The sequence below is a fragment of the Hydra viridissima genome, unplaced genomic scaffold, assembly GCF_058129835.1.
Source record: "Hydra viridissima isolate aposymbiotic clone 2 unplaced genomic scaffold, HvirCarnegie_v1 scaffold_2, whole genome shotgun sequence".
NCBI classification, from domain to species: Eukaryota; Metazoa; Cnidaria; class Hydrozoa; order Anthoathecata; family Hydridae; genus Hydra; species Hydra viridissima.
In genome coordinates, this window is record NW_028324301.1 from 2,639,275 (window position 1) to 2,654,752 (window position 15,478).

The window sequence follows — 15,478 nt, forward strand, 5'->3', positions numbered from 1 at the left end:
TATTGAAGTTGTGATGTAGATAGTAATATAAACTTAGCAACTTTTGTCCTATTATACATCTATATTATATGTAACCAGATATTTTATTAAAACATATCTTAATTCGTTTAAACTCTACTTTTAGTTCAAATTTTTTACTCCACGCTTTCATACTAAGTAAACATAAAAACAAAATAAAAAAAATAAACAAAACAATATCTAATTCACATAACTGCAATAGAAAATGTAATAGATTGTTTCTTTGTCAACAAAATTTATAAGAAGGCAAAGAAGATTCCCTGTATATTTAACTCAATTATTCAACTTAGAAAATTTCACTTTCACAAAAACAGCAGTTTTATAGCAGTTTTTTACCTTTTGTTTTGTTTGTATTATTTATACTATATCCACTTATTGTACTAAAATAATATAAAATATAAAAATTTTAACTTTTCATTAAAACAGGTTTCTTTTACATTATTGTAGAATTTTTCAGAACAGAACATTTTGTTGTTGTACTGACAAAAGTCAATGACTACAGTTTTGACTTAAAAAAGTAAGTTTTTTTAACAAAATTAACTTTAAAATTATTATTGTTTTCTAACATCATTTGAAATTTGGCTTGAATTTATTTTTAAAAAACAATAAAACACTTATTCATATATCTAATTATAATAAATTTTCAAAGGTTTCTTTAAAATAGACCTCAGTAACGAGTTATTGTTAATTTAAGATTTTTGTCAGCACAATGACAATATGAATTTTAGTTGTTATATAAAAAATTTGTCAAATGTCAATTTACTTCACTTATGCTTCCCTTAAATTAAAACTTTGCAAAAATATTAAAATTGTGATATATAAAAAATTGATCAACTATGTATCAATAAAAATTTTTTAGACAGTTCTTTTATATAAACATGAGCATACTTTTAAAAAATACCCTTTTATTGAGTAAATCCAAGCAGGAAATTTCATGAAACAAAAAATCATTTGTAAAAAGTATATAAAATAGTTTTTGCTTCTAAAGCTATATTATTTAGCTAGTTCATGCTGAACTTCATCATTTGATTCTTTTATATTTGCATTTCCATCTTCTTTATTACTAGCATCATCATTGTCAGTCCATAATATATCCTCAGGATTTGGTACTGGTATCATAAATTTTTCATTTGGTGCAATTGATTTAAAAATAGTTTCAGCTTGATCAACAGTGCTTTTAAATCCTAAATCAGCTCCTGGCATTGAACCAACAAACAAATTATTGGGCAGATTTTCATAAAAACAGTCACTACTCTGATTAAAGTACAAAGACCAAAGTAAACGAGGCCTGCTTTGACTTTCAATATCTGTAGAACATAGGTTGGAATTTTCAGTTAACAACTTTGTATAATCTTCAAGATCTTCTTTAGCTGTTCGATATTGCTTACACGCTAAATATATTACAAATACCCCTACAGGACACGCACAAGAAGCAGGTCCCAATTCAAGCACTCTAACTAAATTGTTTTTACCATCCACAGGTGGAATGGTCATAAAACTCAAACATTCTTCATTTGATGAAAGTAATGACTTATTGGTTATTAATATTGCTCTTGAAACTGATTCAGCCTGATTAATTGGTTTATAGAAACCTGGAAGGTAACTTTTTTCCATGACAATATATTCACAGCTAACTAGTTTTTTGTCAATTATTAAACCTGTGCACTTATTAGTCTCAATATCCATACAAACTTCTTCTGCATTTTTATTCAAGCAAAAAATACCTCCAAATACTGCACACATTCTGGAAAAAGCTTGTGGTAACTCACCAATACCAAACAAAGGCCAAATAAATGGTGATTTACCATATTTACCTAGTGATAAAAGAAAACCTTTAATTTCATTTAAAGCATACAGAGCTTTGACTTCAGGTTTAACCATTGCTATTGAGTAAATAATAAACTTCTGGAGGCTTTCTGACAACCTTTTAGTCTTCAAAAAGTCAATGAAAGGAAGTTTATAATCTTCACATGCTGATTCTTCTAGCTCACACTCAATACAAAATGTTAAAAATTTCATCAGCAGACGCTTTTCAATAACACTTAAATATGGACTGCTGAATACATCTGAACGATTGCAAGGCACCTCAACAATTGCATTGTCCTTAAACATGAGAACTCTGTTAACAACTTTAAAATCAACATAATGAGATATGTTAGCTTCAATAATTGTGTTTACTAAAGGTCCTGCTGAATATAGCAGTTTAAAACTAACATCCAAATTAAATTTATGAGAAAGGATGTGGAAATCATCTAGTGTAATACATTCTCCTTTTATTATTTTAGCTTGACTTAGCATGCTGGAGGATGATTTCTTTTTAACTACACTATCAGAATTTGTAGCATTGTTTGGACATGTGTCATCAGAATTTAGAATACTATTTAATTTTGTTTCAACCAAGCTTTCATTAGCTCCATCTAACTTTTCTTCAGTTAATTTTTCCTTTCCTTTTTCTAGAGTTTCTTTCTCAAACTCTCCATAAAGATTACTTTTAATCTCAAATTGTTCATCATTTTTTTCAGGGATACAGGAATGTATAAAAATGTTAGATATGGTACCTCCTTCAAATATTGGAATTTTCATACTATCTTCTGTAATTTTATGATTGCTTTGATGAAAATTTGCCCATTTTTGTAAACCATCAAAGCTAAATGTTGACCATTGTGATGAATAGTAATTATTTCGATCAATATGAATAACTTTCTTCCCAATACGTGATAGTGCAGCAGCTACCATGGTTTCACATAGTCCTGTACCCATCACAATTACATCAGCTTGGTCAGGGAAATTTTCACTCATAGCTTTAGCCTTTAAGAAAAGAAAAAAAAAAATTTCAAAACCAAATGAAATAAAAGAAAATGTTTAACAAATTAAATTTTTGGACATACATACTTTTTAAAAAAATTTATCTTATATGAATTTTCTTAGATTTAAAAAAAAAAATGTTAAAATTTAGTTTATAATACAGTTATTATTATAAAAAAAATTTATTTGGTACTTAAAGTTTTTGTATAAAAGTAACCTTATACCATTTTAACACAATTTCTGTATATGGATATTGACTTATATCTTAATAACTGAGACAAATTATCTATAGCAACTTGTATATAAAATAAAGCTGTCTAGCTCGTAGTATAATATTTGATACAGATGATTTTTTCGTAATTTTATTCAAATGCCTTTTAACATCTATGTAGCCACATATCTTTTTGTAGATTTTAATGATTAATATTATTATACTATGAATTATTACAATTTACAATATAGCTCGTTTAGCTATATATTAGGTGCAGATGTAAAAATTGATACTTTTTAGTTTAAGATAAGTTCCGGTAGTGTATTAAAATTAAAGTCTGCCATATATATAGGCCGTTCATTATCTAAAATATTCAAAAGCTAGCTATACTTTAAATGATTTTGTACTTATTTTAAACACTTACATCTAAACTACGTAGAGTAAATAAGCGACATAGATTCAAAATAAAACTATTTATTCTATTTTATTTTGTAAAGAATAGTAAAAATATCTCGATTTTATCTAATAAGTTAAAGAACTTCCGCCGCAATGGTTTCGAAATCTTTAGATTAAGCGCGATTTCGTGTGTTGTGCAGTATATTGTCGTAAGAATCGTTGGATAATTAGATGTGACGAATTGTAAAAAGTTTTCAACTGTGAAGAAATTGTGAAAAAGATGAGATAAACAAATTTCAAAATTTTTAAACAAAGAATCGAAAAAACATTTTTTTGAGCCCCAAAATGAAGAGGATTACAGAGGTTAAGGCGTTATCATCGAATGAGCTTTAGTCTGTATCATCCTAATTTTTATTCAAATATTTGAACATGCAACTTATGCCACTTATGTTTTAATTACACCAAATGCTCAAAGCTGTTTAAATTGGTTCTTTGCTAATAGCTTTTTTCATAACTAATAAATTAATTGATCAATCGATTCTGCACAGAGAAGAGTGGGGTAATCGTTTGATAATTACAGATTAAATGGCAATCTTTTTTGTAATCGTAATAAACTGTTCATCCTAAACTATGTACCAAGGATGTTCTATCAATATTTTGCAATAACTTTTGATTTTAAAAAACGTAATTTCATCTCTATTTTAATGCTGTGATCGCAGTTATTTTTATACAATCCGTTTTTAAAATTGAACTGAAAAGATTCTTTTTAAAATACTTATGTTGTATTCATTAATGCAATAATGTTTTGATTGATAAACGTATGGTTTTAATATAATTTTATTGTACTTTCGGACATTATTATTCTTAGAACTTCAGTTAAAATTTAAAGGTCTGAAATTTAAAGAAACATTAACATAGAATTTAAAATACGCATTAAAACTGTTGTAATGTGCTTAGAGCTTTAGGTTAGACTTTTAATCATTACATCTCATTTATCAACGTTTTTTTAGGTGTTGATGCCATGCAACGCTTAAAATTGATGTCGTTTGGATTTCGTTTTGTTGTTTTGATTTAAATTATATAAACAATAGTTGATATTCATTTTTAAAAATAATACATAAGAATTTTTACACTCTAGAAGCATGAAATTAATGCAACAAGTTTGTTTTTTTAACTTATCTGTTGGCGCTCGACATCATTTGTGGGCGGGCAAAGCACGTCATCTTCTGTGGCAATAGATGTAAAGCGGTTTATTACGCGATCAGATTAATCTAATTCGAAAAATCGGAAATATTATTGCGAAAAATAATCCTAATAAATCTAAGATATTGCAAAGTCAGATATATTAAAGAAAAATCATAATCCTACGCTTATTTCAAGAAAAATATATTGCAAAAAGAATAAGAAGCAAAATTGATTAATTTTTTGCTGAATTAGCTAATTCTTAAAAGTATATAGAAATAAAGCCATCCGATTATTTACTAGAGGCTTCTATCACCCAAAAAAAAATTATTATCGAATCAAATTCTACAAAAATTTAAAAAAAAAAAAAAAAAAAGTAAACCAAAATATCGTAAACTGAAAAGAAAAATTACCAACTCCTTCACATTTTTTTAAAATCTATTTATTTGCATGGAAATCTTTTTGAATCTAACTAGCTTGAAAACTAACTAGCCTGTGAAATGATCGGTAGATTCCCATTAGATTAATTTTAAAAATCTTATGCTGCAGAGTTTTTAAAAAATCGGTTTTTCTGAACTTGTTTTTTTGTGTTCAGACTTTTGTAAAAATTAGATTTGTTGCATCGGATATATCTAATCCGACTAATCTAATCGTCTAATAGTCGCTTATTTGGCAATGTGGGGAATTTTTCTTAAACTCGGTGCAATTTGCTTCTGTTTCCGTTCGGCTTTTTTTTTGGTTCGATACAATTATCTTTTTATTTCATAAACTTTCTAGTAAAATCAATTGACAGACATTCTTTAATTGTTTAAGCCATTTAAGTTCGAACACAACTACAAATAGTACTTACATAAAACAAACGTTCAATCAAAACTGCTAATTTGAGCCTAAAAATTTTTAGTAGTTTTGATTGAAATAAAATTTTTTTCTTAATTTAAAACAAAAACCTTTTTTTTTTTTTTTATTTTTTTATTTTTTTATTTTTTTTCACTTTTCTTGAAAATAGTTCTATTTTTTACAAATTCCCTAAATTTATAAATGATATTTGCTTTGTAATTTGTTCCTTAAAGTTAACATTTGACTTATCGGGTTTGACCACTGATCTCTATAATAACTGGATAGCGCAACTCCGTGCAAAACTTCTTATTTTTTGACGCCAAAATCGCCATATTGGAAAGCCCCAAAAATTTTAATCTTGTAAGCTTTAAGTTCTGTTTTTCGGCTTATCGCTTTATCGCTTTATCACACATATCAGATTTCATTGTTCTGGGGCTTTCCAATATGGCGATTTTGGCGTGAATTTTGATATTAGAGATGCGCTATCCAGTTATTATAGAGATCAGTGGGTTTGACTCTATTGTAATAGCGGGTAAAAATACTAAAAACATAAAATGAGTTTTAAAGCCTACGCACGTAAAATATTTGTATCAACAAATATGAACTACTTAATGTAAATATACAAAATATTGTTTCTTTGGTTTTTTAGTGTTTTGAACAACTTTCCATGTAATAAAAACCAGTCATAAAGTTTGATAAGGATGACTTCTGTAGTACATAACTTTTTTAAGTTGCTAAATTTCATGCGCAGAAATTGGTAAAATGGTTGAATGCGCCTTACTAAGCCGCAACGGTAAAGATATAGCCTCTCCCAATAATACTTATTCCCGTGTTTTGTTGATTCAGTGCAAGTATTGCTACAGCTATACCTGGGCGGACCACCTTTTATGATTTAATGTAACCATTGTGATTGCACAACTGTATTTGGATAACACTGTATAAGTCAAACATCGCAGTAAAAAATGTGATGTCTGTAGAAACTCATAATTTTTGCATTTTAAAAATTGCATCACCTTCAAAATGTTTACATCACTTTCAAGTTGTTTAAATCGATTATAAATTGATTTAAGCTTTCCAACCGTTAATGATATCTGCAATACTGATATTTGCATGGTTATTATATTTTTGGATAATGACTCTTTTAAATTGTCATTCTTCTAGGTATGCATTTTGTTTTTATATAAAACACATTTAGCTATAGATGTATCTAAATGTTACTTTCAAAAGATTTTCTGTTGTGAGGTAAATAAGTTGATGAGAAACTTTTTGTAAGAGCCTTAATCACATTCCAGTATGAGAACTGCTTTGTTTTAAAATATTTTGATGATGTGCATCTTTATTGTCTTTTTGGTGCCGATGTGTAATAAATCGTTTCTTACAAGCGAGGTGGACAAAAGTCAGTTCAAAGAATTGACTAATTGATGAAATTTTCACAATAACAATCCCTCATTGGTAACAGCTTGAGGTATTAACTATGACAAACATTCCAAAGCGATGGGCTCATCGCTCTGGAATGTTTGTTATACTTAATACCTTTAAGTGACGTCAAAATGTAAATTCATTTATTAAAGAACTTTAGTTACAATTTTACAGTACTTTTAATACCATTTAACAAGATTTTAATAAAAGAATCATCGTGTTGCTGTGATGAAAAGAAGCATCTTGTTGTTGTGGTGGATTTTACTTAAGGGGGGATGTTCTTTTTAATTTCTTTAATCATTTTGTTTAAAAGAAAAACTACTTTTGAAAAACATATTTTTATACACTTTGTTTCTCTTTCATTTAAAATGTAAATTTTTTTTTTTCGCTTTTAATTTTTCAACGTATACTTCTACATAATCGAAGCAAACTTTAAAATTATTGTATAACGAAATTCTGTTGCTGTACAATGTGTATGTATATAGTTTATCACCATATCGATCCACAACATTTTGTAATTTTTTTTTTTTTTAGATTGTGTGTGCTCTTTTTCAGAAATAGAGATATTTGAAGAATGGCGGAAACATATGCAAGAAGGAAGGAATTCCCATTTATTGGATTTGTTTTACAAAAATTTTGTGATGTAACTCGAGATTCAGAGAGGTCTTTGTTAAAAATTTAAAATATTTCAAAAAAATTATCCGTGGTCTGCAACCCATGTAATAATAAATCGTTTTTAAAACGAAAATAAAAGTTTATTAGAGGGCACAGATATAGAATTTAAAATAATTATTTATTTTCCATGTCCTTTCTCGTCATCTGGAGGATGACAGTCTAAAAAGAACTTTGAAGCCTCATCCTTTTAAAGTACGTGCTTTTAAAGTACAATCTTATCATAGTCTTCTATGAGGAGAGAGAATTAAGTTATAAACAGCGATTAGTAAAAGACGTAAACACAGATACTTATTCAAGCTGTCATGTAAATAAATGATAAGAAGTTAAAGCGTATTAAAGAAAAAAAAATAATAACAAAACAAAACAAAAATACCAGCGATTAGGAAAAGATGCACATGAAGTGACTTCTTTACCTGTCAAGTAAATAAACGATAAGCAGGTATCGCAACAAAAACAAACAATAATAGAGAACTATAAAAAGCTCAAACATTAATGGAGAACTTCAAAAACCTCAAAAAATAGAGTTATGGAGGACTTCTTGGGTGAAAGAAGAAAAATTAAACTAAATTTTAGGGAATCAGATTTTGGAGAGAGTTTTTGTGGTTAAAGAGTTTTTGGATGAAAAAGAAGTTTTGAGGATGAACAAAAAATAAAATAAAAGGAAGAAGAAATTTTTAATAAACAGAAAAAGAAAAGAGTTGAACAGAAGTCAGGAAAAATATTGATTAAAGAAAAGTAAGTTTCGGCATTTCTAATAAAGAAAATAAAGAAATATTCGTTTAAAGAATAAAAGAGAAGTAATTGATAAAAACAGTATTAGACACTACAAGAATAGTAAGAAAAAATTATTTGTAATTTTATTAACGCAATGAATTAATGAGTGTTAACCATTACACATTAATAGAGCGTATATTGAGAATTATAATATAGTAGAATATACTGAGGACGGAAAGCACAACACTAACCTTTTAACAAATAACCTTTTGCCCTTCCCTAACCAAGCAGTCGTCAGACCCTCAAAATCAACCCCAACTTCCGCATTCTATTAACACTAGAATCCATTTCTCCTAAAACCTCTGCAACCCTTCTAACGCACTAAGCATAATATAAACGATTAAACAAAAAGACCGTCCTGACACTATGCAAGTTGAAAAGGTTATACTCCCTTTCAGATGCGCATATATCTATCACAGAACCACGTGCCTAAATCAACCTTCAAGGCATACTGGATAAAACTATTAAACGTTTAGTTGAAACGCAGTGCGGAGTTCTTAAAAATGTTTCCTTTTCTACATCATTCACATTAATTTGTAAACGAGGATATGACTGAGTCTCTGTTTGCAGAAATTTTCGAACTCCAATGCTACTGATGAGTTTCTGTTTGTATTTCTGTTAATTCCATTTAGATTGAATGACGGTCAAAACATAATATAGCAAAATCCGCGGCCATAATCCACACTGTTGCCGTCCAGTTAAGTTTATTTTTTTAAATAAAACAAATGAATTTACTACAACAGAAACTAACAAAGTTTTAAAATAATTATCTTAACTTACTCCAACACCTGTAAGAGTCGTCGAGTCTCAAGTTACTGCTAAACACGACCTTACATCTATTACAATCAAATTATAGAAAAAAATTTTATTGTCCCCCTAGTTTGTTGTAGACGAGTTGTGCGATATCTTTTCGGAAAAATAATTTAACATTATGAAGAATAAGATCTTTTTAATAATAATAAGTTTTTAGTATGCATAATATGAACAAGGGGCGTATATATACTGTGGAGGAAAGTGATCAAGACAAATGATTAACAATAGTTTTTTATCTTAAAGATTTCTCAGCAATTTAAGCTTAAAAACAATAGTTCTTATTGACGATTTAGGGTTTATATTTAATAATTTAGTGTTTATATTTTTGTTTGTTAGTTCGTTTTCAAAAAGCACCAAGATACTGAACTTTCGAAGAAAGAAGTTTGCAGACTGTTGAATTGAGTGGATTATAGCCACCGAAAAGCATTTTTTGTGAATACGACTAAGGTGATAGATTTAAGGTGATAGATCAGTAAAACTGGTTATAGTGAAGGATCACAATGTTTCTTCTAATTGTTTTAGTTACAAAGATTTCAAAGTTGGTTAGTTTAAATCAGGGATTTATAGCAGGGGTGTTAGAATCAGTTTAAAACTCGGGTGAGTTTTAGGGAAAAGTGGTTTGACGGGAACTGGAATCTATTTGGATCCTTAACCAATTTTTGAGGTACTTTAACTTTAAGGAAGTTTTAGTGATAAGTTTTACGCTGGTTTTATTTCTTAATTTTTTGCGCATAAAATACTCTCAATTTCAATTCTCAATTGTTTTTACTCTCAATTTCTTGATCTTAAAATAAAGAAAAGATTTGAAACAACCTTTTTTTCCTCCATCTCTTGCCCAAAGGTAGGGACAGACCCAAACATGAGAGGGGAAACCTTGGACCTGCTCACATTAGTTTTTTCAGCATAATAAAAAACTTTTTCTTCGAAGAAGTTTCCTTATATTTTTCTTATGGTTAGATCATTGTCTCATGCTTAGATCTAGCTGGTGGATTGAAATTTTGAGCAATCTTTACCTTGCTTTATTTTATTTTTATTAGGTGGGAAAATACATGTTCAGCAATTGCATGCAAACAAATGAAAGCTTTGCCACACTCTAACAACTTTTTTTAATCAAAGGTGGAAACTTTCCTTTATCCAAGTTCATGCATTTGGTTTCTGCGTAATACTCATTAATTATTTTTTTCATACCTTTTTAACATGGCAATGGACACCTAACGGTTGCAAAATACGTGAAGAGTGAGCAGGAAGGCATATTAAACGCATGTTATTGTTTCGACAAATCTAAAGTTAATAATTGGTTACGTTAATAACCCATTTAACCCAATAAATCACTATTTTTTTTTTTGACTAACAATCACACAACAGCTACTATATATAGTGGCTGAGAAGCTGCGAAAGAGGGTAATAGCTCCATCAAGTGATTTAAGATTAAATTTAAACTCGTCACTACTTGAATTTTTTTTTCATAAATTTACGCCAAGGTTTCTGTATTTTTTTGCAAAGATCCATCGTCATCTCTATAGTTTATGGATATCAGCTTCTCTGATCCTTTTTCTACTAAATTTCTTACTGTCTTGAATCGATCATTTTTAATTAGTTTTATGATATAACGATTACACAGATCAACAAATTTAAACTTTTTTGATCTTCAGAAATATATGTATACCTTTCTTATAGGATTTTTCCCGCTGATTTTAAATCAGTCCTTATTCTTTCTCTATCACCAAAAGCTTTGAAGATATTCGTACCTTAAATTTTCATGAGTCATATTAGTTTTAGCATTGTATCAGTGTGCAGAAAAATATGTATAAAGATAACTAATGAAAATTTTTGTTTACATCTTTCAATTGAAATAATAAATTGAATCAATGCTCAAATTAAACTAAGTTATTGTGAGGGTGGCGTTTTTAATAATTAAATGATTTAATGTTTGTTAGTTGATTTAACTGTTTTAGTATGTAGCTGTAGTAAGTTTAGGATTTAACGAGGTATGGGCCTAGTGTTATGTGTAAAGGGTTTAGGTTGTGTTTGCCGTCCTCAGTGTATTGTATTATACAATATAATTCGATAAACGTTCTATTAGTGTGTAATGTTTAGCGCTTTTTTATTCATTATGTTTATATAAATATAAATAATACTCTCTTACTCTACTTGTAGTGTTCGATTCTGTTTTTATCAATTATTCCTCTTTCTGTTCTTCTTTTTTATACGAATCTCTCCTTTGATTAATATTTCTTCTGACCTCTGTCTAATTCATTACTTCTTTTTTCTTTCAAAGTTTCTTTTTCTGTAGTATGATATCTTGACACCCCGCTCTAGTAGATTGATTTATTTTAATCTGGGTGCAAGAATTTTTTATTTTTCTTTAGACAGGTTTTTAGGTCTCTAATGAGGTTATTTAGCTTCTTTTGATTAAACAGTTTTGGTTCGTAATTAGTGTTGGTGTAATTGTACTCTGGATCATTTGATGATGAATGACCGGGGAAATCTTCAGTATATTTTATTTCTTAATCTTCTGAATCTGGCCGGTAATTATGGTCTTTGTTTTTATAGTTTGGAAGACAAGGACTGGGTAATGGTTCATCATGTTTTACTGGTCTTCTAGCTGAATCAAACTTAGGGTACTGTATTGATCGTTTATTCTTACCAAAAAAACCAGTCATCTACATGATTTCTTGGCTCTCTCCAAATCAGCAAAAGGCACGGAGGATTTCTTTTCTTTGAACCAGTCTCACAATCCAGTTGATCAGCTTGAACACACATAATGAAATGTCCATGGTTTATCTTGATTCCTTAAATGACATCCGAAGTAGATTCCATACAGCTTTATGTTAATTGTTATTGGTCTTTGCTGGGGTTTGGTTGTAAATTGGCCGCAAATGTAACAGAATCAGTCATTATGGATTATTTTTGCGTTTACATGGATCTTGATAAATTTTTGTTCTTTTCATGTCAAGTTTGTAAATTATTTATGAAAATATTTAGTAATTCAAAAAATTTTGGTGATAAAAAAAGAATAAGATTTAAAATCAGCAGAAAAAAATGCAATAAGATGTAAAATTATTTCTGAAGAAAATTCTTTGTTGAACTGTGTTATTTTATTGGAAGTGGTTCTTTTTTTTTTTTTTAACCTCGTCCTTCCAATGAAGTTGTGGTTCCAAACTTGAATTTTCCATTATTCTAGATACTGTGCAATTAAGAATTCTGGTTTCTCAACTTCAGATTATGTTTTATCTTGCTTTACTGGGTCCACAACTTTATTCTGCCGCAATTAAGTTGCAAGTAATTATAATAGTTATAATAGTTATAATAATTTGGGAAGCTAAATAACTTCTGTTTTAAACAATCATACAACAATTAAAACTGACCACCTATTTTTTTTTAGCATGAACGGGGATTTTCATTTTATCCAATTTTATCTTGTTTCTTTTATTTACATTACAATAAGACAATCCAAAAATAAAAAATATTAATAAAAATCGTTTTTAGCTAGTCTATGTTTTCGGAATTAGAGACGTGTCCTCAATCCCTAACAGAAACATGTTTTTAAAAGATGAAATGTAATCAAAGTCTAAATAAAAATTCATATCATTCGATTTAATTTGTTCTCCAGTTTATTTATAAAAGAAATTCTTACGAAATTTGAAAAATAAGATAATTACAGCCAAAGGAAAAATTCGGTTTTAGACCACTTATTAAAAAAAATCCGATCTTTTTGCTCGGAACAAATAAGACCGAAATGAAAGTCCATGCATACCTGCAAGGATTTGTTTCAGGAAAATGGATGACGATATTTTAAGAGACTCGTGTGCAATATTTGGTTGTTCCGCCTCTCAAGAGTGTTTAGGCGATACAAATGTGTTTAATACTCTTTATCTTGGACTAATTGCCCTACAACACAGGTTGAAAATAGTTATCCTATCATTATTAAAGTACATGCTATAACATTATATTTGTTGTAAATAGTTATTGCTGTACTATTATTTATTTTATGAAATTAGGTTAGTAATAGCTAAGAAATAAGCCTTGTTAGTTCTTAACAATAACCAATATAAAGAGCTGGTTTTCAGTTACAGCTAACTGCATAGGTAATAAGCACTCATCATTTAGTAGGGAATCTACTAATAGGGAATGAGTAGGGAATCTACTAATATTGCGGACTTTTAATTTCAAACTCAATCTTTGTTGTTTTATTGATTAATTGTTAATTTGCTATAGCAGTTTTACAGTTATTTGATATAGTTAAAAAGTTTTTCTCTTTCCTTTAATTTTTTCTAATTGAACAGAAAAACCTCCACCAGTAAAACTGTCAACATCTTTTACAAGAATGGGGAAACACTAGAGTATTCAAATAAAGCCAAGTTCTGTTATAACGAACATTTTTCTGTTATTGAATAACTTGAATAAATTGAATGATTGTTTGTAAGTGTTTTTAACTTCTTTAAAATTTTACTTTTTTAGAGGGCAGGAAAGCTCTGGAGTTGTGTTAAGTGATGGAAAAGATTTCAGTGTAAAGAAAGGAATGGGTTTAGTAGACAATGTTTATGCTGATATAGCACCAAGTGTAAGGGGATACATAGGTATTGGTCATAATCGCTATTCTACAACAGGGAAGTCTTTAGAGCTGAATTGCCAGCCTTTTGTTGTTCACACCAGCTATGGAAAAATAGCTGTGGCTCACAACGGGGAATTAGTAAATGCAGGTAAAATTCGGAAAACTTTGTTAAAACAAGGAGTTGGCTTGTCTACAGAATCAGATAGTGAGCTTATAACACAGCTTTTAGTTCAGGAGTCACCATATGGTGAGCCAAATGGTGTAGACTGGGTCTCACGAATCACTAACCTTATGAAGATAGCAGAATGTTCTTTTTCTTGTCTTTTATTAACTTCTGAAAATGAAATATTTGCTTTTAGAGATCCTTTTGGAAACAGACCTTTATGCATTGGAGAACTAACTACAAATTATAGTGTTAAATGTGAAGAAAATAAAAAAAAATGCAAACAATTATCATTATATATTGCTTCATCTGAATCCTGCGCATTTACCTCTATAGGTGCATCTCTTATACGGGATGTAAATCCTGGAGAAATTGTCCGGATATGTCCAAATGGAATTCAGTCTTTAAAGATAGTTGGTAGAAGTAAAGAAAATTCTCATTCAGCATTTTGTATATTTGAGTATGTATACTTTGCACGTCCTGATTCCTTTTTGGAAGGTCAGGAAGTCTATACTGTGCGTAAAGAATGTGGTCGTCAACTTGCTATAGAAAGTGGTGTCGAAGCAGATTTAATTAGTACTATACCAGATTCTTCTGGTCCTGCAGCTAGAGGATTTTCAGAGCAATCAGGAATTCCGTATGAAGATGTCTTTGTAAAAAATAGATACATTGGTAGAACATTTATTCAACCCTGTTCTGCTGACAGAAAACTAGGAATAACAACTAAGTTTGGTCCACTGAATAGCAATATTAAGGGAAAACGTATTGTACTGATTGATGATTCAATAGTTCGTGGAAACACTATGCCTCATGTTGTTAACATATTGAAAAATGCTGGTGCAAAAGAGGTTGCATTTCATCCACATTCAAATATTATTTATTTTTTACACTTTATTTCAACTTTTTGTAATCTGTTTTTTTGTCACTACTTAATAATCTGTTATGAAAGAAAAATTACTAAAGAATACTTTTACTATATTTTTTAGATACATATAAGAATTGCATCCCCACCTTTAAAACATCCTTGCTTTATGGGCATTAACATTCCAACTAAAGAAGAACTGATAGCAAATAAGTATAACACAATGGAATTGGCAACATATTGGGGTGTTGATAGTTTAGTATATCTTTCCTTGGAAGGCTTAACTTATGCTGTGACAAAAAACATTCCTAGTAAAGAAGATGCTCACTGCATGTCTTGCTTAACAGGGAAGTACCCAGTCCAAATAGAGTGGTAGATTATTTATGTAATGATTTATATGACAGTTACTTAATTGAATTTTATTTTTAACAAATCCCAACTAATTTTATCTCTTAGATAAGGATTTTGTAAAGAAAACCTAGATTACATATCATGATAACATAACATGTCTTTGACAATGGCTACTGTTCCTATATATATTAATTTTGGTTGAATCCATTTACATTTTTATATTAGATAGACGTGCACATATACATTTGGATTACATGTAGATTTACTTGTTTTAAAAAATATAAGTCATACGTATTTTTATATATTATTATAAAAAAGGTATATCAATTTTTGAGTCTTTACTTGTAAAAGTTTTCTTTTTTCGAGTAGTAACATGATAAAAATAGATAGAATTCTTCGGTTCATTTAAACGCCTAT

At 29.1% G+C, this 15,478-nt stretch overlaps 2 protein-coding genes and 1 long non-coding RNA gene across 5 annotated transcripts; 1 reads left to right on the forward strand and 2 right to left on the reverse strand.

Moving 5' to 3' along the window:
* Positions 1-855: 855 nt before the first annotated feature.
* LOC145183812 (rab proteins geranylgeranyltransferase component A 1-like) lies at positions 856-3,605 on the reverse strand. Of its 2 annotated transcripts, none has more exons than XM_090080445.1 (2): positions 3,459-3,605; positions 856-2,826 (listed from the first exon to the last, which is right to left on the reverse strand). In XM_090080445.1, exon 2 carries the CDS (start codon positions 2,815-2,817, stop codon positions 1,012-1,014), a length of 1,806 nt encoding a protein of 601 aa, XP_089936571.1. In that variant the 5' UTR covers positions 2,818-2,826; positions 3,459-3,605; the 3' UTR covers positions 856-1,011. The 2 variants fall into 2 exon arrangements, with proteins under 2 accessions (XP_089936571.1, XP_089936570.1); XM_090080444.1 differs by lacking the exon at positions 3,459-3,605 and adding an exon at positions 3,048-3,127.
* Positions 3,606-4,613: 1,008 nt separating this feature from the next.
* LOC149891543 (uncharacterized) lies at positions 4,614-10,920 on the reverse strand. Its single transcript, XR_016450276.1, has 3 exons — positions 10,797-10,920; positions 10,319-10,411; positions 4,614-4,701 (listed from the first exon to the last, which is right to left on the reverse strand). It is a non-coding gene; the product is annotated as an uncharacterized LOC149891543 (long non-coding RNA).
* LOC145183843 (amidophosphoribosyltransferase-like) lies at positions 9,643-15,465 on the forward strand. Of its 2 annotated transcripts, none has more exons than XM_090080453.1 (3): positions 9,643-9,794; positions 13,592-14,696; positions 14,835-15,465. In XM_090080453.1, the coding sequence occupies exons 2-3, from the start codon at positions 13,653-13,655 to the stop codon at positions 15,084-15,086; spliced, it is 1,296 nt and encodes a 431-aa protein (XP_089936579.1). In that variant the 5' UTR covers positions 9,643-9,794; positions 13,592-13,652; the 3' UTR covers positions 15,087-15,465. The 2 variants fall into 2 exon arrangements, with proteins under 2 accessions (XP_089936579.1, XP_079915459.2); XM_080059333.2 differs by lacking the exon at positions 9,643-9,794 and adding an exon at positions 12,816-13,032.
* Positions 15,466-15,478: the final 13 nt, after the last annotated feature.